The 25,637-nt window shown below is 36.2% G+C and overlaps 1 protein-coding gene across 3 annotated transcripts in view; it reads left to right on the forward strand.

The window, feature by feature from the left end:
• Positions 1 to 25,637, forward strand: part of rassf3 (Ras association domain family member 3) — a 71,170-nt gene that overhangs the window by 14,655 nt on the left and 30,878 nt on the right. The window contains exon 2 of one of the 3 annotated variants that reach the window (XM_056456147.1): positions 5,377 to 5,516. In XM_056456147.1, coding sequence (XP_056312122.1) covers positions 5,377 to 5,516 — 140 coding nt within the window. Of the gene's footprint in view, positions 1 to 5,376; positions 5,517 to 21,582; positions 21,665 to 22,291; positions 22,712 to 25,637 lie in introns of those variants that run through there. The other 2 variants (XM_056456149.1, XM_056456148.1) reach the window with 2 other exon arrangements.

Raw genomic sequence — 25,637 nt, forward strand, 5'->3', positions numbered from 1 at the left:
TATATATATATATATATATATATATATATATATATATATATATATATATATATATATATATATATATATATATATATATATATATATATATATATATATATATAATAAAATAAGTGTATATAAATATAAATAAGTAACAGTATTATTGTTATTATACAATTATTATTCTAAAAAATAACAGAAATTAATCCTAAATGTAATTGGAAAACAATCGAATAAGCCTGCCTGATGGAGCGAGTGTTTACAAGTGTGGAGTCGTGTGAAGGAGCTCCGGATGGAATGTTTTGTTTTGTGTTTACCTCATGGATAAAGTTGTTACATGTCCACCGGTTCCTGCGTCAAAATGAGCGAGTTTGAGCCACTTGTACATTAAGGAAGCGTTCAGCAAAAAACAAAACACCGGCGAAGAAACTCGACACAGAGGAACATAAACACCTCACTGCCACCTAGCGTTTCGGAAGTGTTATTGCAGAGCAACAGAAACAGCGCGCAGAAGTATGAATGCACAGCTACACGCGTTGCATGCGCCGTGGGTCATACAGGCTTTACTCTGCTCTCATCGGTCACATGATTGTGATTGGTCAGATAACCTTACTCTCCTTCATTGTTTAGGTGGCCCTACTATACTTTAATTGGTTAGATGGTTCAATCTTTTGTGATTGGTCAGATGGCCCTACTATGCTCTGATTGGTCAAATGGTCTGTTGTGATTGGTCAAATGGCCCTGATTGGTAAGATGGCCCAGCCTGTTGTGATTGGTCAAAGGGCTCCGATTGTTTATTGTGATTAGTCAGATGTCTATACTGTGCTCTGATTGAACAGATGGCCCTACTTTTCTCCAATTTGTCAAGTTACTAATGAGTCTGTTGTGATTGTTCAAATGGTCGTGATTAGACAATAGACTGGTCATATGGCTCTGATTGGTCAGATGGCCCAGTCTGCTGTATTTGGTCAAATGGCCCTGAGTGGTCAGATGATCCAGTCTGCTGTGATTGGTCCAATGGTCCTGCCTGTCATGATTGATCAAATGGACCTCATTGGTCAGATGGCCCAGTCTGTTGTGATTGGTCAAATGGCCCTGATTGTTTATTGTGATGAGTCAGATGGCTACACTTTATTCTGATTGGTCAGATGGCCCTACTTTGCTCTAATTGGTCAAATGACAAATGGTCAAATGAGTCTGCTGTGATGGCCCAGTCTGTCATGATTGATCAAATGGACCTCATTGGTCAGATGGCCCAGTCCGTTGTGATTGGTCAAATGGCCTTGATTGTTTATTGTGATGAGTTAGATGGCTATACTTTGCTCTAATTAGTCAGATTGCCCTACTTTGCTCTAATTGGTCAAATGACAAATGGTCAAATGAGTCTGCTGTGATTGGTTAGAGGGCCCACACTGCTGTGATAGGTCAGATGGCTAAATTTGTAGTGTTTGGTCAGATGGCCCACTCTGTTGTGATTGGTCAAATGTCCCTGATTGGTCAGATGGCCCAATCTGCTGTGACTGGTCAAATGGCCCTGATTGTTTATTCAGATTAGTCAGGTGGCTATACTTTGTTCTGATTGGTCAGGTGGCCCTACTTTGCCCTGATTAGTCAAATGACAAATGGTCAAATGAGTCTGCTGTGATTGGTCAGAGGGCCCAGTCTGTAATGATTGATGCAATGGCCCTGATTGGTCAGATGGCCCAGTCTGTTGTGATTGGTCAGCTGCTTAAGTATGAGTCAGAAACCTAATGGCAGTTACCCTATATCTGAATCAGCTCTACCTGAGAACTCCTAAACACAGTGATAAGAACGGCTGCCAACGGGGTCAGTTTTACCATAACAATTGCGAGCTCTTATCTTTTGCAAGTGCATGCTAATGTACATTTGCTTATGCATCACAGAAAACGGCAACTCCTTATTGCCTCTTCAGTACTGTGACATAAATATAACACTAGGAGCATGACAATCAGAGTTATTCTTAGTGTTGTTTTTACTCTAGGTTGCTACACATTTTTTTAAACTCAAAGCACTTCCCACACCTCCTGTCCTGTTCATGTCCATCAATTCATGGTCAATACGTTCATCATTTGACAGTCAAATCAAAGAGTAAGCACAGAGAGAGAGAGAGGGCGAGAGACACACACACACACACACATAGATGAGTTATTGAGAAGATTACATGAGCGAGAGGCAGATGAGTTTGTCCTTCCTCTTAGATTGAACTGCACAGGATGAGTTTGAGTGTTTCTGATGGGATGCTGTGAGTGGAGCATTTGAGGCTGAAAGCGTTGGCTCCACTCGTATGCATGAATGGGATGGGAGCAGCTTTCTGCAAACTTTATGGCAAAATAACCCAGCAAGTCAAGCGTCAGTCCTCAGGTAGGTCATACCAGTTACTGTATAAGAGAGAAAACTGTTAAGGGATTTTATTTAGCTAATGTAAAGCACGCTGGATGAGTAAGCAAGTGAGTCTGGTTGTGCGTCTTTATTTCTGTGAACAGCGGCTCTGATTTGACAGCAGAATTTATTTGGACAGCAAGTGTGTATTGGTTCTGCATTCAACACATTTTTTGAGCTTTGCTTTATTTGGCATCAGAAAATGTGTGTTATTAGGGGGTCTGTGATTAGGTTTGAGCTTTTAAATCATTGTTTGGTTTAAAGTTTACTGCATATGCTGAATAAACAAAGTGCTTTTTACTTAATCCAGAAAGATGATATTCACAAGATCACACTTGCAATCGTTTAAGAATAAGGCGTATTTGGCGTGCTGTCCGGGGAGAGCGCTCTGAGCTTGAGGAGACACCCCAACTCTAGTTATTCCCCCTATTAGAAAACAGAGAGGAGTTGGGATTCGAGTGAAGTATCTAGCCTGGCCCCGGAACGCTCCCCCCGGGAATGTAATGCTTAAGAGGTGAGGTGTTGGGGTGGTGAAGGGATGCTAAAGTCGTGAGATGCTGCAGGTAAGACAGCTTTGGTATATATATAGGGGTTTGGTCAAGAACTGATTTGATAATAGAATAATTGTCAAAGACGTATTCGATACTGAAACTTCTGCACGTGCTCCTCCTGAAATTTGTAACAAAACATCACTTAAAGAAACTATCACAAGACAAGGTCACAGAGTTTGTTCATCTTAGGCAGATATAAATCTTTATTGTACGATTTACATTTGTCATCTTTTAGCTGCCACATTGCAAAAATGCTTTTCTTACTTAGATTTTTTGTCTTGTTTCTAGTCCAAATATCGAAAAATTCTTTTATCAAGAAGCATTTTCTAAGCAAGCAAAACATATTGTCTTATTTTAAGAGATAATATGCCAATATTAAGTGAGTTGTTCCTTAAAATAAGCAAAATAATCTGCCAATAGGTTTAGCAAAATAATCTGGTTTTTCCTTTTGACATAAGATTATTTTGCTAACCCCATTGGCAGATTATTTTGCTTGTTTTAAAGAAAAACTCACTTCATTTTCGGCATTTTATTTCTTAAACAAAATTCTTCTTGATTTAAGAATTTTTAGATATTCGGACTAGAAACCAGACACAAATCTAAGTAAGAACAGTATTTTTTGCAGTGCAATGCTAAGACACTTGCTCTGTTAATTTGAGTCTATTTTATATTTATCTTCAACCATTATTTATCTTCCATTATACTATTATAGCTCAAAGGGAACGTTTAAACAGCATAATGTAACTACAAGTGTTCCCTTGTTTAGCTGTTTTTTTAATCTTAATCTCATGTTTTTAGATACACATTTATTACGTGTCAAAATTATTTACATTCTTTCTTTGTTTTTTACTTGTTCTTAATCATTTTACTTGTAGCTTGAATATGTTTTGGTGGTGCAATTCTACAGTGTATATATTTAATTGTATTTTGTATTAATTTATGTTGATGTACAATTAAAGTCAGAATTATTAGCCCCCCCGAATTATTAGCCCCCCTGTTTCTTTTCCCCCCAATTTCTGTTTAATGGAGAGAAGATTTTTTTCAGCACATTTCTAAACATAATAGTTTTAATAACTCATTTCTAATAACTGATTTATTTTATCTTTGTCAAGATGACAGTACATAATATTTGACTAGATATTTTTCAAGACACTTCTATACAGCTTAAAGTGACATTTAAAGGCTTGACTAGGGTAATTAGGTTAACTAGGCAGGTTAGGGTAATTAGGCAAGTCATTGTATAACGATGGTTTGTTCTGTAGACTATCTAAAAAAATATAGCTTAAAGGGGCTAATAATATTGTCCTTAAAATAGGTTTTAAAAAATTATAAACTGCTTTTATTCTAGCCAAAATAAAACAAATAAGACTTTCTCCAGAAGAAAAAATATTATCAGGCATACTGTGAAAATTTCCTTGCTCTGTTGAACATCATTTGAGAAATATTTAAAAAAGAAAAATAAATTCAAAGGGGGGCTAATAATTCTGACTTCAAGTGTGCAGTGTTTATTGTTTGTTGCATTCAGGACAAGATATTACAAATCTCAAAAGGTTTTTACTGGTAAAATAAAGGTTTAAATAAATTATTTGGATAGTTCTCAATATGAAGGCCATATCTAAAAAACAGACAAAATGTCCTATTTTGCTGTTTGCATCGAATTACATTTATAGAAGTGATTTTGTAAACATGAAAAGCAGATTAGATGGATAATAAAATGGTCAGTCATTTTGTTTAACAGCAACACAAACATTTTTCAACATAAAAAATCAACAGAACAGAGATCAAAGTCCACTGTAAAAAAGTCTATTAATTAACATTAATGAATTAATTTTCCTTATTTTGTGATTGACATTTTTTATGTTTATTTACACTGTAAAAAATAAGTATCTGTGAAATAACACAACCTGTACAGGCAGTTTATTACAAGGTCTGTGTAGCATAATATTCAACACCAACCCAGACAATATAGCACTATAAACTATTAAAAATGTTCATTAAAGTCACTTTTTCCAACTTATCTAGGTTAAACGTTGTCGGAAGAAAGATCAAGGTCCCATGATGCAATTCAAAAGCAGAAATAAAAAGGGAAAATAAAAACACGAATCACAAAATACAGAAACCTGCTAATTTAGGATATTTGTTTTAAGGTTATGAATGATTATGAGTGCATTATGTGAGCTTTATGTCTCTTCTGTCGACTTTTAATGTTGAAGATTCCACTCTACAGTTTAACAAAGTGACTATTTTGACCTTTTATTCATTTGAAACATTATATTGTATAATAAATAGAGAATTAAGTTGGTAACATACCAGACAAAGTGTATTACCAGGTTTTTGTACCAGGCCAACGCAAACAATATATAATCACACTATTAAAAGTGTAAGTAAACGTCACTTTCTCACTTTAAACTTGAATTGAATAGTTGTTTTGTCTGTTTTCCAGGTTGTAAATACACATGTCATGCTCAGTGTCGTGAGCAGGTGGCGCTAGACTGTCATCAGAGCGGCTCAGCTCATCTGAATGGAGTTCAGCTCAGTTTTCTCGCTCAGGATCATCTGAACAACAACCAGGCCTCACACAGCGTGAGTACAGCGATCATTCAGTCCAGTGTCAACTGAAACACACGCTGCTTGTTCAAACTACTTATTCAAAACGAGCTGAAACAACACAATTCTTACATTATTCGTGACAACTTAATTGTTTTATGGGTGGATCAGTGGTTAGCACTGTCGCCTCACAGCAAGAAGGTCACTGGTTCGAGTCCAGTTGGCATTTCTGCGTGGAGTTTGCATGTTGAATGTTTTATGTTCAATCCACTTAAATTTGTAAAAACAACGAAGTTAACTTAATAGATTTGTGTTGGGAAAACATGAAGGAATTGTGTGGAACACAGCATTTTTTTACAGTGAATGCAGGCTGATGATGATGCTTACGTGTGACCACAAGGGGGAGCACATTCCTAGCTGAATGCCTTAATTTGAATAACTCTCAGTGACTTCCGTGCATGTTATTAATCTACATTGCCATATTAGAATGTTTAATTCCTCCTAAGGACTTGAAACCCACAAATAATTTGTACATAGGGAACGAATAACGAATAATAGCGAAATAACGAAACATGGCAAAGGGAATGAGACAACTGCATAAATAATAAATTACATGAAATGAACCTGAAAATAAATGAAAGACACTTAGCAAATTATAAATTTGAGACCAGGCATGATCAAACTGTCTATACTAGATGTCGAATTGGACATTGTAGGTTGACTCAATTGTATCTACTCAATAACGAAGACCCACCTAAATGTATTTACTGCCAGGCTGCTCTTACTATCAAACATATTCTGTTGGAATGTGAAAGTTTGAATACCATTAGACAACATTTTTATAAGGAGAGTACTTTGATGGACATTTTTAAAAAGGTGCCACCAGGAAGAATCTTAAATTATTCATCAAACATTGAGCTGCATTCATATTTAACTTTGAATATATTCTTTTCTGTGAATTTTATTTATTTATTCATCATTCATTCATTTTCTTTTCGGCTTAGTCTCTTTATTAATCCGGGGCCGCCACAGTGGAATGAACCGCCAACTTATCCAGCATATGTTTTACGAAGTGGATGCCCTTCCAGCTGCAACCCATCTCTGGGAAACATCCACACACACTCATTCACACTCATACACTACGGACAATTTAGCTTACCCAGTTCACCTATACCACATGTCTTTGGACTGTGGGGGAAACCGGAGCACCCGGAGGAAACCCATGCGAACGCAGAGAGAACATGCAAACTCCACACAGAAACGCCAACTGACCCAGATGAGGCTCGAACCAGTGACCTTCACGCTGTGAGGCGACAGCACGACCTACTGCGCCACTGCGCCTTATTTATTTATATTTTACATATTTATCTAAGTAACTTTTCATTGTAATACGAACTTGTTTTTTATCATGTAATATTTATATATATATCCATCTTGCCATGAAATAGCCATAAGTTGCTGATGTGGCAATCAATAAATAACAAATAAATAAACATTGCCATATTAATAAAAAAAGCATACAGTCTTAGTATAGTCGTAACAGATGTGCTGAAGGTTATACTTCTGTGCTCTAAAATGAACTGTAATGTTTAAAACCTTTATGAAGCACTCAGAATCTGTATACTATATTTACAATTCACACAGTCATAATTGAATATCATATCTTTGGTTTTAATTTGTTCTTCGTTCTTGTTTTATTTATTATTATTATTTATTTTTAAACTCATTCATTCATTTTCTTTTCGGCTTAGTCTCTTTATTAATCTGGGGTCGCCACAGCGGAATGAACCACCAACTTATCCAGCATACGTTTTACGCAGCGGATGCCCTTCCAGCTGCAACTCATCTCTGGGAAACATCCATACACACTCATTCACACACACATACACTACGGGCAATTTAGCCTACCCAATTCACCTGCTTGTCTTTAGACTGTGGGGGAAACCAGAGGGAAACCCACGCGAACGCAGGTAGAACATGCAAACTCCACACAGAAATGCCAACTGACCCAGCCGAGGCTCAAACCAGCGACATTCTTGCTGTGAGGCGACAGCACTACCTACTGCGCCACTGCGTCGCCCTACTTTTAAACTATTGTTTATATCTTTTTTGGATTGAAACCGGGCGTAAGGTGTTATCAATTGTAATTCTTGCATGTCAATTAAGTACAAAATCAGGCACTTCAGTAAAAGTACTGAATTCTTATAATCCTTAATAAAGTATTACTGCGGTAAAAGTGTTCAATCCTCTTTTTCTTGTGACTTGAGTACAAAAGTACAGTTTTTTATTGTACTTATGTATTAAATGTAGTTTAATTTGCAAGAGGGGCAACGCAGTAGGTCGTGCTGTCGCCTCACAGCAAGAAGGTTGCTGGTTCGAGCCTCGGCTGGGTCAGTTGGCGTTTCTGTGTGGAGTTTGCATGCTCTTCCTGCATTTGCGTGGGTTTCCTCCGGGTGCTCCGGTTTTCCCCACAGTCCAAAGATGAAGTGGGTAAATCAGGTGAATTGTGTAGGCTAAATAGTCCATAGTGTATGTGTGTGTGCGAATAAGTGTGTATGGGTTTCCCAGTGTTGGCTTGCAGCTGGAAGGGCATCCGCTGTGTAAAAACATGTGCTGGATAAGTTGGCGGTTCATTCCGCTATGGTGACCCCAGATTAATAAAGGGACTAAGCTGAAAAGAAAATGAATGAATGAATGAATGAATAATTTGCAAGAAAATTGTATCACCGATAGTTGTCCAACTCATAATTCATGTGTAATTGCAGTTTTAGTAACTGTTTAATCTTTTACCATTGCTTTTATTAGCATATTTTCAATCCTCACTTGAGATTTTCCTCATATTTTTGTCATTTCAGATGTAATTTATACATTCATCTTCGGTTTATTAGTTCTTCTTTTAATAAAAGTGATGCAAAATATGATCTAGTTTCGAAACTGCGGCTGTATTCTTGACTGCACTGTTACAACGTCTTAGACAGAAACAGAGGTGTAAATATGATCCAAATGAAAAGCCACAGACAGATGTAGGAAAGAGAGGATTTCCTGACAGGAAGCAGTCACAGGATGCCTGCGATATAACTGAGCAAACACACACACACGCATTATCCAAGATACAAACACACACGCAACCACAATCAAAACTGATAAGCATTGCTGTAGTCTTCCTTTGACTTATATCTGAGTTAAACTGTGTCTCAAACAAGAACAAATGTTGGGCGGGGCTTGATTTGCTTTGCTGGGAATTGATTGGATGGGAGTGGTTGGCTATTAGTGGATCTCATGTGAGTGACAGGTTGACTCTGATACAGATTCACAGTACAGACGAGCTCTTTCTGCATTATTTTAACATCATTTTAAGCATTTGTAAATACATTCTCTAATGGATTGGTATTGGTTTTATTTGAATAGTGAGCAGGGTATTGGCAGATGTGAGCTGAATGCTGGGAACTCTTTCGCTTTAACTCCACCACACTGACCACACACCCATGTGAACCAGAGACTGGGATGCATGTTACACAATCTGCTCAGGATTATTATATGTTTAGCAATGTTTTTTTTTGTTTTTGTTTATGTAAGCCTACGATTACTGTCAGTAGAGAAGGACAGATATTTTAGTGCACAGTTCTCATCTGCTGTACTGCATCGAGTCCAGACGATCATGTGAAGAGATTGGCTGATTCACTTATAGACTGATTTGATTTAGCTTGCGTCACATTTGATTAGAGCATGATTTTCATAGCAAGAAGGCCGCTGGTTCGATTCCCAGCTGGGTCAGTTGGCATTTCTGTGTGGGGTTTGCATGTTCTCCTTGTGCTGGTGTGGGTTTCCTCCGGTTTCCCCCACAAGTCCAAAGACATACGCTTTAGTTGAATTGGATGAACTAAATTGGCCGTAGTGAATGTGAGAGTGTATGGGTGTTTCCCAGTACTGGGTTGCAGCTGGAAGGGCATCCGCTGCATAAAACATATGCTGGAATAGTTGGTGGTTCATTCCGCTGTGGTGACCCCAGATAAACAAAAGGACTAAGCCAAAGGAAAATGAAATTAAATGAATGCTCACGTTGATGTTTTAGCGGTTAGAAACTGCACAATGGTCTAAAATAACCACTGTAATTATAATGAGCCAGTGACTGTCTATAAATTAGTTCATTGAAACTAACTAAAGAGGAGTCTGTCAATTCCCTTTTATGGACTTTGAATCAACTCTTGATTCTTAACTCCTCTGAATCAATGAATCAGCTCATTTTATAATCGACTCCCAGCCCTTTAAACTACATTTGCAGCATTTAAATCTGATTCTTCAGACCAATGAGTGAACAACATTACGTGAGGTGCTTACTGACCTAGTTGTCTGAACGAAGATCTGAAGAAAGCAGGATTAGCTCTTAAGTTCTCAGACCTGAGGGAAGAGAAAACCCACCTGAGGATAAGAGGGCTTGACTTCTTTAAAGTCAAGTGAATTATGGCCCTCCAATGAGATCAAGGGGCCCGACCCACATTAGAGGGTATTTAAAGGTTTCTTTAGGAGTGACATCATGTGGCAGAGAAAAGCTGAACTGAATTGTCACCGCATTCCAGTTCAGTTGCATTACTGGATGATTTTTCATCGCAAACTATAAGTCTATATGCAATGACTGCAATTCTTAAGGTTTAGCTAGTGTTCTTTATGAATAGATCAAATGATTCGAAAACAGATTCATTTAGGAACCAAGCACAGTGTGGTGTTACACTCAGATGCACACATGCACGATCGATTTTTGTGTTGGGAGAAGATGAAAGAATTAATTTAGCTTAATAGTTTTTACAAATTCATGTGGATGAAACGTAAAACAATTAAGTTACCTTAAAAACCTAAAGAATTGTGTTGTTTCAGCTCATTTTAAATAAGTATTCAAGCGTTCACACTTAGCTGATGGTTGATTATAAAGCTTGTTTGGCATGCTGTCCCGGGAAAGAGCCCTGAGCTCATAAGATCCTCGAGCTCGGGGCTCCCTCCCGTTTGCAAGGAGAGAGGGGGGGTTTGAGCTCAGGTAGATCTCGAGAACTCCCCTGCTGTTGTAGCTAATGAACAGATAGGGATTGCTCTTAAGAGATAACTACTTACTAGGAGCATGTCTATGGTGCTGATTTGGATTAGTCAATTAACTTAAGTTGTATGTTTTTGGATGGTGGGAGGAAACCGGGGAACCCGGGGGAACCCACATGAGCACGGGGAGAACGTGTAAACTCCACACAGAAACGTTGGCTGGCTTGGTTAGGACTAGAACCAGTGACGTTCTTGCTGTGAGGCAACAGTGCTAACCACCGTGCCACCCATCTAGGAAAGGAGGAGGAGTAGGGGTGGAAGGGGGGATTTTTCAAAACGAAGATCATAAGCACTTGATCCTCTCGAAATTAGTTTATAAATAAACTTCATGTATCGAACTGCATATTTCAAGTGCTGAAGATGTTCTTAAAAAAGACAATATTGTGTCTAAAATGTACAACAACTCACTAAATACACAAATCGCCACTCTTGTGATAGTAGCTAAAGTTGTTGTTTTGCATGTCAAATAGCAAACGATACGCTAAATAGTGATCTAGTATTTGTTTTCTACACTTAAATTTCCCAATTTATTCATGCATTGTAGACATTGAAATACAAATAATGAGAATTTGAGAATCGAAAAAAGATTCCCATCAATAGTGAGGAATCGATTCTTGAAACTGATTCTATTCCAGAATCAGAAATCATAATCCGAACAGCTCTAGTTGTTTTGTAATCTCAGTGCATATATACACTCACCGGCCCCTTTATCAGGGCATGGTTGTTAGTGCCAGAGGGGCTGATCTGAGTATTTCAGAAACTGCTGATCTACTGGGATTTTCACGCACAACCATCTCTAGGGTTTACAGAGAATGGTCCGAAAAAGAGAAAATATCTAGTGAGCGGCAGTTCTGTGGGCGCAAATGTCTTGTTGATGCCAGAGGTCAGAGGAGAATGGCCTGACGGGTTCCAGCTAAAAGAAAGGCAACAGTAACTCAAATAACCACTCGTTACAACCCCACAATGCGCAAAACGTCAAACCTTAAGGTGGATGGGCTACAGCAGTGGAAGACCACACCGGGTGCCACTCTTGTCAGCTAAGAACAGGAAACTGATGCTACAATTCACACAGGCTCACCAAAATTGGACAATAGAAGATCGGAGAAACATTGCCTGGTCTGAGTCTCGTTTTCTGCTGCCACATTCGGATGGTAGGGTCAGAATTTGGCGTTAACAACATGAAAGCATGGATCCATCCTGCCTTGTATCAACGGTTCAGGCTAGTGGTGGTGGTGTAATGGTGTGGGGGATATTTTCTTGGCACACTTTGGACCCATTTGTACCAATTGAGCATCGTGTCGAGGCCACAGCCTACTTAAGTATTGTTGCTGACCATGTCCATCCCTTTATGACCACAGTGTACTCATCTTCTGATGGCCACTTCCAGCAGGATAACACACCATGTCATAAAGCGTGAATCATCTCAGACTGGTTACTTGAACATGATAATGAGTTCACTGTACTCAAATGGCCTCCACAATGACCATATCTCAATCCAGTAGAGCACCTTTGGGATGTGGTGGAACGGGAGATTCGCATCATGGATGTGCAGCCGACAAATCTGCAGCAGCTGCGTGATGCTATCATGTCAATATGGAGCAAAATCTCTGAGGAATTATTCCAGTACCTTGTTAAATCTATGCCATGAGGGATTAAGGCAGTTCTGAAGGCTAAATGTGTCCAACTTGGTACTAGTAAGGTGTACCTAATAAAGTGGCCGGTGAATGTATATTCTGTAAACGCTCTCAAGGCCCTGAAAGAGTGTTTTTAATTAAACTAGCCGGCAGTTCTGTTTGTAAGTGAAACCATGGAGGTCCTAAAACTGAAGAGGGTTTGACAGAACACTAGCCAGTGGTTGCTGAGGCTACCTCTATATTAAACAGTAATAAATGAGCTTTCCATGGAAAAGCGCGTTCAGCTTCTCTCTGCATGTGAATGAGCGTTTGCTAATTGCTCCCAGGCGTCTCCAGAAGGACTGGATTAACCAACTGGATCAGCTGGATCTGGAAGTGAAAAGCTCAGCAACAGGTCGGATTGCACATTATGTGTATCTACAAACCTGCAGGGCTGAAAAAACTAGCACTGGATTGTTCTAAAGCAAAGATTCGGAGAAGTTAAAATTGTAAAACTAAATTACATTAAAATGCACTGTAAAAATGTATTGCTGCCTAATTTAATGAAGTAAATGATTTAAATTGACAGTAAATTTAGCTAAACCTTGTATAGCCTAACAATAAAGTTAAATAAGTTGGATTAATAGTTGATAAAAGTTGTCATAACTTATTGATATGAGAATTTTTTTACAGTGTACTTGGTTTGGCATAATAATAATAATAATAATAATAATAATAATAATAATAAAAATAATAATAATTATAGTAAATCATACTTTTTCTACTTAATAGTTAAATAATATTGAAAAATATTATTATTCAAGAATTAACATTGCTATATTTATATATTAATATATAAATAATATATAAATAAATAAATAAAATGTTGCTATTAATATTAAATGCACTAATATATGAACTATATATATATATATATATATATATATATATATATATATATATATATATATATATATATATATATATATATTATATATATATTATAATTATAATTTATTATTATTTTTCCAAGCATATATATATATATATATATATATATATATATATATATATATATATATATATATATATATTTCATGTACAAACATTTTTCAGAATATTACTGTTAATAAGTGTAAAACTTGGCTAGCATTAGAAAACATGCTTGGAAAAATAATAATAAATTATAATTTGTATTTGTAAATGCACTAATATATTATGTTATGTTATATATATATATATATATATATATATATATATATATATATATATATATATATATATATATATATATATATATGTAAACCATGTTTTCTAAAACTAACCAAATTTTGCATTTATTAAAAGCAATATTGTGAAATATGTTTTTATTTAAAATATATATAATGTTCAACTATAATATTGTCAATTCTAGAATACTGATATAGTTTTTATTTTATGTTTATTTATATTTTAAGTCTTATTATTATTTTAGGATGCCATCACCAAAAAAGTAGTCAAACCTTTTCCTTTTTTTCCTTAGCTATTAAATACAGTACAGTGTGGGGTATTCAGCCTGTCAAGTCATGGCAGCTTAAAGACGTCTCTCATACAGATAATGAAGTCAAAAGCATTGCTCAGGTGTGAGTTTTTCACAGACTAAAACAGAGTGTAAAAATCTTGATGTGTATTTATTTGTGTATTTTCTATTGGATTGCAGTCAGGTGATTGGCTGGGCCATTCTACGGCTTTATTTTCTTTCTCTGAAAGCATTTGAGAGTCTCCTTGGCTTGGTGGTTTCATCTTCATCATCCTGCTAATGTAGATGTTGGAATGAAGCAGCTGATATTCATTTACACTGAGGAAGGGCGGAGGGTTGCTAAAGAACTGCTAAGAGATTTCAGCTGCTGTCTGGGCTTTCACTGCCTTTCTACACCTCCCTTTCTACATGTGTTTAATACTTTTTCTTTGCGTCATTTCATTTTATAACACATAACTTCATTTATAAACTATTTAGATTTGTTTTCTTTGCATATATGGATTTTTTAAGTTGTTATCAACATCTGGTGAAAATTTCAAGTCAACAACACCTTTAGAAATATGTTTGCTGAGAAAAAAGGTGACGTGTTCAATACTTAATTTCCCCACTGTATATACATTTTATTATTTTTAAGATCAATTATAAGACCATGTGAGTTACTTGCAGTATTTTAACCAGGGTAATAATAAGCTTAAAAATTAAACAAACCATGCATAGAAAGTACTGTGTTATGCATTCAGGTCAGTCCATCAGGCCTTATCTTCATCCTTCCACTCGCTTTTCTTTCAATCATGAACTCATTGTAGCTTCAGCCTATAGAGTTTGACTGGAGCTGTTGTTTATAGAGGTCAACAACAATCTTAGCTCAATGTTTATCCTTAGATTAACTGATATAAAGTACAGTAGGGGCTTTGCTTGAGGTTTAGACTGCCGAGTTCAGCACGATAACATGCCTGTATGAAATGTAGACACCAGAATGACACACAAATACGCTTTAAAGACTTTTCTGAAACCACCGCAAGACAAGACCCGACCTGTGCTAAGGGTTTACTGTGGCTGTCCTTTGTGTGGATTCTGGTCCCGACTGACCTTGTATTTAGTCTTCCTTTGCTTTACTGTCTGCATATGTGAGGTTTGGCTGGGGAAAAGACTGTGATCAAGGGATAGTGAACGCTGATTGTTTGTGTAGAAACGCGCAGATCTCGGCTCACGTTTAGACTGAGAGGAGCTGAGGTCACTGTCTGTTTGGGCTTCTTCCCTCAGACTGTTGTCTTTTTTTATTTCACCATTCATGTTTAAGAATCGGCACGGGTCATTAATATAGCATACTATAGACGTAAACATTGCAGTGAACATTTTGAAATGAAAGAAAAGAAGTTATAAATGTTTACCTGCATTACTCAATTCTTAAAACATTTAAAAAAAAATTGATTTCACTGCTTTAAAGGTCTCTTGAAATGTTTTTTTATACACACACTGGCAGAAGTGTAAGAAAAACTAAACACGATTGGTTGAATTTAAAATGGGGAGGGGCTAGTCTACTGTTTCATTTTTAGTTGAAATTATGTGAAATATTGCATATCATATCAAATCATATCATATCATATCATATCATATCAAATATCATATCATATATCATATCATATATCATATCATATCATATCAAATATCATATCATATATCATATCATATATCATATCATATCAAATATCATATCATATATCATATCATATATCATATCATATCATATCATATCATATATCATATCATATATCATATCATATATCATATCATATCATATCATATATCATATCATATCATATCATATCATATCATATCATATATCATATCATATCATATCATATCATATCAAATATCATATCATATATCATATCATATATCATATCATATCAAATATCATATCATATATCATATCATATCATATCATATCATATCATATCAAATATCATATCATATATCATATCATATCATATCATATCATATCATATCAAATATCATATCATATATCATATCATATATCATATCATATCAAATATCATATCATATATCATATATCATATCATATCATATCATATATCATATATCATATATCATATCATATATCATATCATATATCATATCATATATCATATCATATATCATATATCATATATCATATCATATCATATCATATCATATCATATCATATCATATCATATCATATCATATCATCCATACTAAAAAAAAAACATCTTAAACCAGCCTAAGCTGGTTGGCTGGTTTTAGCTGGTTGACCAGCCTGGTTTAAGAGGGGTATTGGCAACTTCCAGGCTGGTTTCCAACCATTTCCAGCCTGGTCTTAGCTGGTCAGGCTAGAAAATGACCAGCTAAAACCAGCTAAAACCAGCTTGACCAGCCTGGTTTAAGCTGGACATAGCTGGTTTTGGCTGGGCTCCCAGCCTGGCCAGGCTGGTCAAGCTGGTTTTAGCTGGTCATCTGCCAGCCTGACCAGCTAAGACCAGGCTGGAAATGGCTGGAAACCAGCCTGGAAGTGGCCAAAACCCCTCTAAAACCAGCCTGGTTGACCAGCCTAGGCTGGTTTAGGCAGTTTTTTTTCAGTAGGGATATCATATCATATCATTCATTCATTTTCTTTTCGGCTTAATCCCTTTATTATTCTGGGGTCGCCACAGTGGAATAAACCCCTAACTTATCCAGCATATGTTTTACACAGCCGATGCCCTTCCAGCCGCAAGCCAACACTGGGAACGTATTATATTATATTATATTATATTATATTATATTATATTATATTATATTATATTATATTATATTATATTATATTACATTACATTACATTACATTATATCATATCATATCATATCATATAATATTATATCATATCATATCATATTACATTATATATATTGCATAGCGAAATCAGAAAAAGCCTAAACATACCTGTACACCCTCCCTCATCTGAAAGTGGGAAAAAGACTCACAAGTGTGAATAGGAATTGTCCACTTGTGTTAGAGTCAACTAAAATCTATCTTATTAGCCATAAACATGCACTAATACATGTATAATACTGTAAAGGCAAGTAAAAGTGCTACCTAATGAATCTAAAACTAAATTAATTACAGTCATCTCAGTCAGCAAAGTTACCTCAATTCAATGCTCTTTTGAAGTCTAATTAAAGAGCAAGCTCTATACATGCGGCAATTTGTCATTACAGGTTTAGCCTTATAATTTAGGACAATTAGAGACCTGAAATGGTTTTACGGTCCGACCTTTAAAACCACACCCAGCCGGACGGGACGAGACGAGAGCAGTAAGGTGTGCTTTTCCTGAGGTCATATGCTCTCGCCACTAAAAAATGCATGAGAAATAGTTGATTTATGACACATTCCACACACACACACGTAAACGCAGGCTCATGAAAAGTGCATGTGTGTTAAGAATGATTAACTGCGCTTCAGCAAAGGAATGCGGGTAATGTATAATGAAGGCTAAAGCCCACAGGCGGGAAAAGCTACAGGTTGCAGTCACAGGTCATTTCTGCTGGACTCTCTTTGTTCTGGCTTGGGAACGAGTTTCCTTGTGGAGAAGGACATTTTTTTCTCATGCTGCTTGGCAACAGTGAATTATAGAGGGGACTTACACTTTCATTTATTATGCATTTAATACATACTGTAAATGCACAAAAATAATATTGTATAGCATCCAATAGAAAATATGAATTAAAAAATATAATCAACAAAGAAAATGTAAATGAAAACTGTAAATGGCAGTCTTAGTCCTATCACTTCAAAATAACAAACATCTCTCTACATTTAGGCTAAAACACTGCTTTATCTATCTATCTATCTATCTATCTATCTATCTATCTATCTATCTATCTATCTATCTATCTATCTATCTATCTATCTATCTATCTATCTATCTATCTATCTATCTATCTATCTATCTATCTATCTATCTATCTATCTATCTATCTATCTATCTATCTATCTATCTATCTATCTATCTATCTAGCTGTCTGTCTGTCTGTCTGTCTGTCTGTCTGTCTGTCTGTCTGTCTGTCTGTCTGTCTGTCTGTCTATCTATCTATCTATCTATCTATCTATCTATCTATCTATCTATCTATCTATTTATTTATACATTTATTTATTTATTTATTTATTTATTTATTTATTTATTTATCTATTTATGTAATAATAATAATAATAATTAACAATAATAATAATTCCTTACATTTATATAGGGCTTTTCTGGGCACTCAAAGCGCTTTACACATAGGGGGGAATCTCCTCATCCACCACCAGTGTGCAGCATCCACCTGGATGACGCGACAGCAGCCATTTTTGCGCCAGACCGCACACCACACACCAGCTGATTGGTGGAGAGGAGACCGAGTGATGAAGCCAATTATGATATGGGGATGATTAGGAGGCCATGGTGGACAGAGGCCAGTGGCCAGGATGCCGGGGTAAACCCCTACTCTTTTTCGAAGGACAACCTGGTATTTTTAATCACCACAGAGAGTCAGGACCTCGGGTTAACGTCTCATCCAAAAGACGGCATTCACTGAGCAGTATAGAGTCCCCGTCACTATACTGGGGCATTAGGACCCACACAGGTTGGTTGCCCCCTGCTGGCCTCACTAACAGCACTTCCGGCAGCAACCTAGCTTTCTCATGTGGTCTCACATCCAGGTACTGACCGGGCGCAGCCCTGCTTAGCTTCAGTGGGTGACCAAGTGAGAGTTGCAGAGAGCTAGCTGCTGACACATTCCTGGAGGACCACCAGCTCTGCACATTTCCATATTTCCTTAACCAAACACACCTGATTCAGATCATCAACTCATTAGCAGAGACTTAAAGACCTTTAATGGGTGTGACAGACAAAGGAGACATCCAAAACATGCAGTGCTGGTGGTCCTCCAGAAACGTGGTTGTTTTAGGGTACACTTTTATACACTTAATGTTCACTTTTGTACCTTAAAGTTGCTATGAGTTACCTGTACCTGTAAGGTACAAAAATGTACCTTTTGAAAAGGGACCAGCCCACTGAGAGATTTTGTACCTTTATTTCTGAGAGTATCGTTGAGGAATTTCTTGAGGAAACTCTCAATTTTGATTAAGATATCCTTTTAAGGCAAAGCTAAACAAGTTTACAGAGGCAAGCAGTTTCAGACTCCTCAAATTCACTTAAATTTGCTTTGTAATGCCATGCTACCCAGCAGACATACAACGTCATAAGACGTTAATATCAGGTTAGATTTAGGTCACCAGCATCTAAGGACAATGTTATTTTGACATCCAATATTGACCTGAAATTACGTTGATACTTTGTTGATTTTAGGTTGTGTTGAATGAAAATACAACGACGAGTCAACCTCTTAAACCAACGTCTTATTGACATCAAATACTGACATTAATATGTCACGTATGGCAACCAAAATCCAACATCATATTGGTAACATCCTCACAACGTCAAGCTGTAACATCACTAGACGTTGATATTTTGTTGTTTTTAAGTTGCATTGAAAAGTAACTAAACTGCAACGTCTGTTTGACCTTGGACATTGATGTCAGCCTGACATTGGGTTCTGACGTCAACCCTTTATTTATTTCCAAACAAAATGCAACGTCCCACGACGTTGGGGTACGTTGGGGTACAACGTCTTTCTGACATCATGTTGACGTCCTGTGCCTGCTGGGTAAATTGTTCTTTAGATTTAGATCTCTGTTTGTTTACACAATACTATTTGCTATATGGTGAATGGTACTATATGCAGTGGTAATAGCTAAATGATTCAAAGTGGATATGACTTGCATTGGAGTACACAGTCTGAATTATTAGCACAAGTTTGTGCAGACCACAAAATATGTCAGATGCATTTGAAATTTACGCAGAATGCTATATTTTAAAGTGATACGGAGGAGTTTATGAAGCATAATCAGGCTGTGAACAGCTCTGGATATGCTATGATATATTTTAGAACAAAAAACTAAGTGTGACTTACAAAAGTACAACAGTAAGTGTGAAGTAATGAAAATGTACAAATAGGATCTTGCTAAACTAGTCACCAATTCACCCAAACTGTAAAATAGTTGTTTAATCTGACAGTCTGTTGAGTTTGACCTACCACTGATGCCTTTGGTTTGCAGGATTTTGGCCGGCCCTTTTCTGACAGTGTATTTTTAGGTCTTCTCCATGTTTAAATTAAGCGCTGTCCTTCCACAAACGTCTTGAAAGCTGCAGTTTGTGAGGCGTGGTTAGCCCTGTCCTTGATCTACTGCAGATGTTGCTTGGGTTTCACTCGTTGGACGTTTTTCTCTTGACTGGGTGGGCTGTTATCATATGTGACGCACTGTAAAATACAAAATATACATGCATAAAGTGGAAAATTGTTTGGAAACATAATAAGCCTAAACCACAAAGCAGCTGTTAACACAGTAAAACATGATGTCTGTGCGCTTTCGCATTGAAGCTCTTAGAAGTTGATATTAAAACTGTTTGGCGGTGGTTGCAGTATAATGAATTTCGCCTGACTGATAATGCAAGCCAAAGCTCTGGGCTATCACGAGTTGAGTGGAAAATATGCTTAGGATATAATAAATGTTAATCCCTGAATATATAACAGAATAATATTTAGCTTTTTGAAATAAATTAACTTTACCTTTACTCATCCTCAACTTGTTCCAAACCTGTTTGAGTTTCTGTTTAACACAAGCAGGATATAGTGAAGAATGCAGGAAATAAAACAGCCATTGACTTATATAGTATTTCTGTTGCTACTATAGATGTCAATGGCTGTTTTGTTCCCCCAGAATTCTTCAGAATATCGTGTTTTGTGTTTGACAGAAGAAAGAAACTCAAATAAAAGTTGAATGTGAGTACATACATTTTCATTTTTGGGTGAACTATCCCTTACAGTACAACCTTTTCTAATTTTATAACCTATTTTAACACATTTTTATGTTTTTTCAATCATTTTTTTATCATTTGTTTTTATTTTCTTATAATAGTCTCTTTTATTCCTGTTTATGTAAAGCACTTTGAATTGCCACTGTGTATGAAATGTGCTTTATAAATAAACTTGCCTGCCTGCCTGCCTAATTCTCCAGATTTCTATAGCAAAACAGGACCCAGCGTCATTGGATAAATTACATAGAGCGGCTAACGCCAAAAATGACGGGTTTGCTTTTGGAGTAGATCCAAACCCAGACTTTAAATCTGAATAAAGTCATGCAAAATGAGGCTTGTAATTTGTCAATGGTTGGCTTGCAGCTGGAGGTTGGTTCTTCATGACCGAATGATCAGATAACTTGATCACATGACCTGAAATGTGAGAAGATGTAAAACTAGTGCCAACTCATTTCCTCTGTGCGGCCATGGTCATAGGTCCCTGTCCAAACAATGTTAATTAACATTCATAGTAATTAATAAGGTGTTGCTTTCATGCCTGGGGCAAACCTAGTAGAATTGAACACACACACACATTATTTTTGGTGGTTTATGAGGACTTTTCATAGGCGTACGAATGTATTTTAAAGGCTACTGTAAAACCCACTTACCCTTAAACCTAACCCTACCAGAAAACCTGTGCCAAATGTTTGATCTGAAAAGACCCTGAAGTATTTTTTAACAGTTTTGTATTACGAGGACACAAGGCATATCCAAATTTGTCCTCATAAACCACCAAAACCTGTATACACACACGTCTTCTCTCACAGACGTCTGTCATTAAACTGTCTTGCACTTTTACAGTTGGTCTTCACGTTTGCATTGGTCCACAGCTACACCCTTTCATATGGGCGTACTGCCTTGTATTAAATGCCCCAAACCTATATTTTTAGCTCAGATGGGAAGGCCAGCACCAACTCGGGAAGTAGTCCATGCTATGTTTCATAAAAGGAAAATAAGAAAGCTTGCATCTATATGCTGCATACTTATAGAGGTACGTGAACTTACATTGTATGATTCAGATTTAGTATGATTTGATGTTTGGACAGAAACTAAATGCTACTGAAGCAGATGAATGAATGAGTGTCAAACTCGAAGTTGTAAAATGTCTTAAAATGCTGTATTAATGCATTAAGCAGCTGCTGTATTTCTTTTCCAACAGTTAAATGAACTATAGTACTCATTAGAAGAAATGTTTGTCTTAGTTATCAACATTTAGTCATTAGTTAAGCAAGTAGGATGAGATCGATCTTGATTCTCGAAGCCGTTGAAAATGGCCGCCGTTTTAAAATTTGGATTGTGTATTAATGCGCCCCACGTTTTAGTGTATGTTGCTTGGCAACAGTGTGTACAGTTACACTAATGAACTATTTTAAGTGGCGGAGGAATTGTTTGTTCTATTTATTACTACTAATAAATTAATATTTTTGTTTAACATGCGTTTATTTCATCATATCACTTTGAAGATTTTAATTAAAAGAGTTTTCTGGAAAATGACACTATTCAGGTACGCAGGTAGGGGACGCAACAGGAGGCAGTAAATGAGGAAATGCTTTTCATTGTGTGTGTATATGAGTGTGTGTGTGTGTGGGTGTGTTCTTTCCCCGTGAGCCGCTCCGGTTTAGCCACTCAGTTTTAGTTTGAGAAGTGTTTGAGAAGGACTGGGCGCGATTTGCGTGGCGTTTGAAGTATTTAAAGTATTTTTCAACACGCTTATCTTTTATTATATACGTGTAATGCACATTTAACAGGAGAAGTGAATGCGGTTTTGGAATTAGCCGACTGTTTCGCCTTTCTTAAGTGAATTAAAGCGGATGGTTACGGAGCGACAGTGACTCGTGTCGATTCACATTTAATTTTACTGTATTATTCGCGGATATAAAGCTCAGTTTTTGGATGTGTCAGAGTTTCTCTTCAAATGTCGTGGACGAGCACCATGAGTAGTGGATACAGTAGTTTGGAAGAGGATTCAGAGGAATATTTTTTCACTGCCAGAACATCTCTGTTCAAGAAGCCTTTGCTTAAACCTCCGAACCTCAAGGTGAATTGTTATTGATTTATATTGTTTGTTATGTTGTTTGTTTTAGAAGTTACGTGCTTTATTGTTAAAATAGCATAGCACACCCACGTGTTATACAGTTTTTAATATATTTTTGATGTGCATACACGTAGGCTATGTTATAAATTATTGCTTAGGAAATTAAAGCATAGTAAATTAATCATTTTCTCAACAGCAGTTTTTTAAACCTAAGCATTAATCCACTTTTAGTGTAAATGTAAACATGCTAGTACAATATATCTCGTTATTTAACTTTCATAGGTAAATGTCACTCACTATTGTACATGAACTGCTCTGCAGGGCTTGTCCTTGATATGAATGACCTTATAATAATGGCTCTTTTGTGTCGGATTGCACCAGTGAAGTATTGTTTATGTTTAAAACATACTTTAATGGGCATTGGATGTCACTGTAGTACATTCTGCTTTGTTTTTTGATCATTTTATGAGCTTAATAAGGAATTGCACACATTAAACCACTAGTTTATTTTGGTTTATTATGCATATTGTCTTTATTTGAATGTGCACGACTTATGGTTTGTTTAAAAGCATTACGTCATGCCACCATGGCAAGGAAGTTATGATGAAGTAGGTCGCTCATGGCTCATGAAAGCTGGTTTGTTCAGTGTCTTTCCCTTCTTCTCAGTTGGCTGACATCAGCATGTCCGGATTAAAGACAACTGCTCATAATTTCACAGTTTTATTGGCTGTGTTGAGTCGCTAGTAAAGCTCCAGTGTGACTGACCTCATGTGATTTGAATATGGCCTCCACATGGTCATGTGTGACTGCATGGAGGACTCCAAGAGAAAAGATTCATAGTATCACCCCCACACTTCAGTCAATTACCCGATTGTGAGACAAATGTCAGTGGGGAGAAGTTTTTGCAAAGTTAATGTTGTCATGTGACTTGTATTTTCCGGGGGGAATTTTTTACTGATTGTTTAATTGGGTCTGTTCCAAACCACTAGTAAGTCAGTCACCAACTGTATATAAATATATATATATATATATAGGCATATTTCAGTCTAAATGTGACTCTAATATATTACACAAAGACATTTTTACAAAGAAGGCATTGCCAGGATTCATCACAATTCATTGCTTTATACTATGAATTTTATTCTTGCTAAGAAGTTTACTCAAAACTGTGTTTTTAATTTAAAAACAGTACACTTTTTGTGTTATTTGGCTGTGCGCTTACTAAATATTATGGCGGGCTGAAAATGTCAACTTTTGAAAGGTTTTCAAAATGTAAAATTTAAGTAATTGTAAACTATGAAAGCACAATTTTGTAAAAATTGTGTGTAACATGTTCATTCTAAACATGTGCAAGTCAGGGTTCAACACTAAGGATTTTTTCTACTGTGGCTCAGATTTTTACTTGCAAAAAAGTAATGTGTCAAATATAACTTCTGTAAATCTAGAATTTAATTATTAAATAAATGTTAATACAGTAAATGTACAAAAAGCTAAATTGTTTTGCAAACAAAAATAGCAGTATGAAAAATGTGCAGATATTTTATTGCAAAATAAAAGGTGCAACTTGCCAAACTGCAAAACATCACTTCGTTTTTTTTTCATTGTGTTGTACCCATGTAAATGTCTACTTCCAGGACATTAGAAACAGACGTTTACTTTTAGTCTCATAGTTTGACGTTGTCGCCTAGTCGAGGAAAAAAACAAAAACGTGTTCACAACAACCAATCAGATAAGAGGAACCGAAAATCAATATTTTGTTTACGACTTCACAGAGAAGGTAGCATTTAAAGGGTTAAAAAGCACAAACTGTTTCTCGATTCTAAGATTGTATTTGCATGCAATTGACAAATATTTGCAGGCAAATTAAACTTTAGTGACAAGGCAGCAATGGCCTGATCAGGCCAGTAACGATCCTGTCTACTGTTCCGAGAGTCTCTCACGCTGCCCCAGGGCATCAGGAAGTCCTTCTTGTTGAGCTCTGGCAAGTGCTTCTAAATAAAAACAACTATGGTGTAGTACACTTTAAAAATATATATTGCTGCCTGAATTTTTTTAGTTAAATCAAGTTAACTTTTCTAGTCATCTAAAATATGAAGTTAAATTTGTATAAATTTTTAGGTAAAACCTGATTAGCTTATTAGAATAAGTAATATAAAAAGAATCTGCTGTCATGAATTTGTCTCATCACTTTTTAACGTGGAGTGTTTGTTTTCGTAATGACTTATCGGAAATAATGCTATAGCATTTTTCGTCATTAGTAGGGCTGGGCGATTTGGCCTAAAATCTAAATCTTGATTAATTTAATATTTTAACTCAATTACGATTAATGAACAATTAATTTATTTATTTTAGTTTTGTTTGCCCTCATTGTTCACTGACAGGTTTTGTACAGTAAATATCCTCACATATTACAAGTGAGATTTCAGAATGAAGGGTGCAATACTTGATTTTAAAATGATTGAGGGAAACACACACTATCTACTATCTATGATTATTTATTCAACATCAATGTGGAACAACTGAAATTAAAACACACATTGCCTAAAACGAACAGTCACTTTTTTTTCTTATAAAAAAGTGAAAAAAAAATAACTTGCGCTTTTGGAAACAAAGTATTTTCAGTGTTTTTCAAATTAAAAAGTAGAAAATAAGCAGCATCTCTTCTAAATAAAATAACTCCTGCATATCCTGTAAACAATATTTTAAAAAAGGTGCTTTTTTGCATATTCTGTAAACAAATAATTTAATGTAAATAATAATTTTAATGTAATGGAAAATATGCTGTGTCAAGGCATCTCTGGCGAAGCTTCCAATCATCGTCAATGTAGGGCTCAAGAATTGTTCCATCGTCCTATTTGACAGAAGATCTGATGTGCCTGTAAAGTGTGGCTAAGAGTGCAATGTCACGTGACTCCATACGGGGTAGGGA

This window comes from Danio aesculapii, chromosome 4 (assembly GCF_903798145.1).
Source record: "Danio aesculapii chromosome 4, fDanAes4.1, whole genome shotgun sequence".
Taxonomy (NCBI): domain Eukaryota; kingdom Metazoa; phylum Chordata; class Actinopteri; order Cypriniformes; family Danionidae; genus Danio; species Danio aesculapii.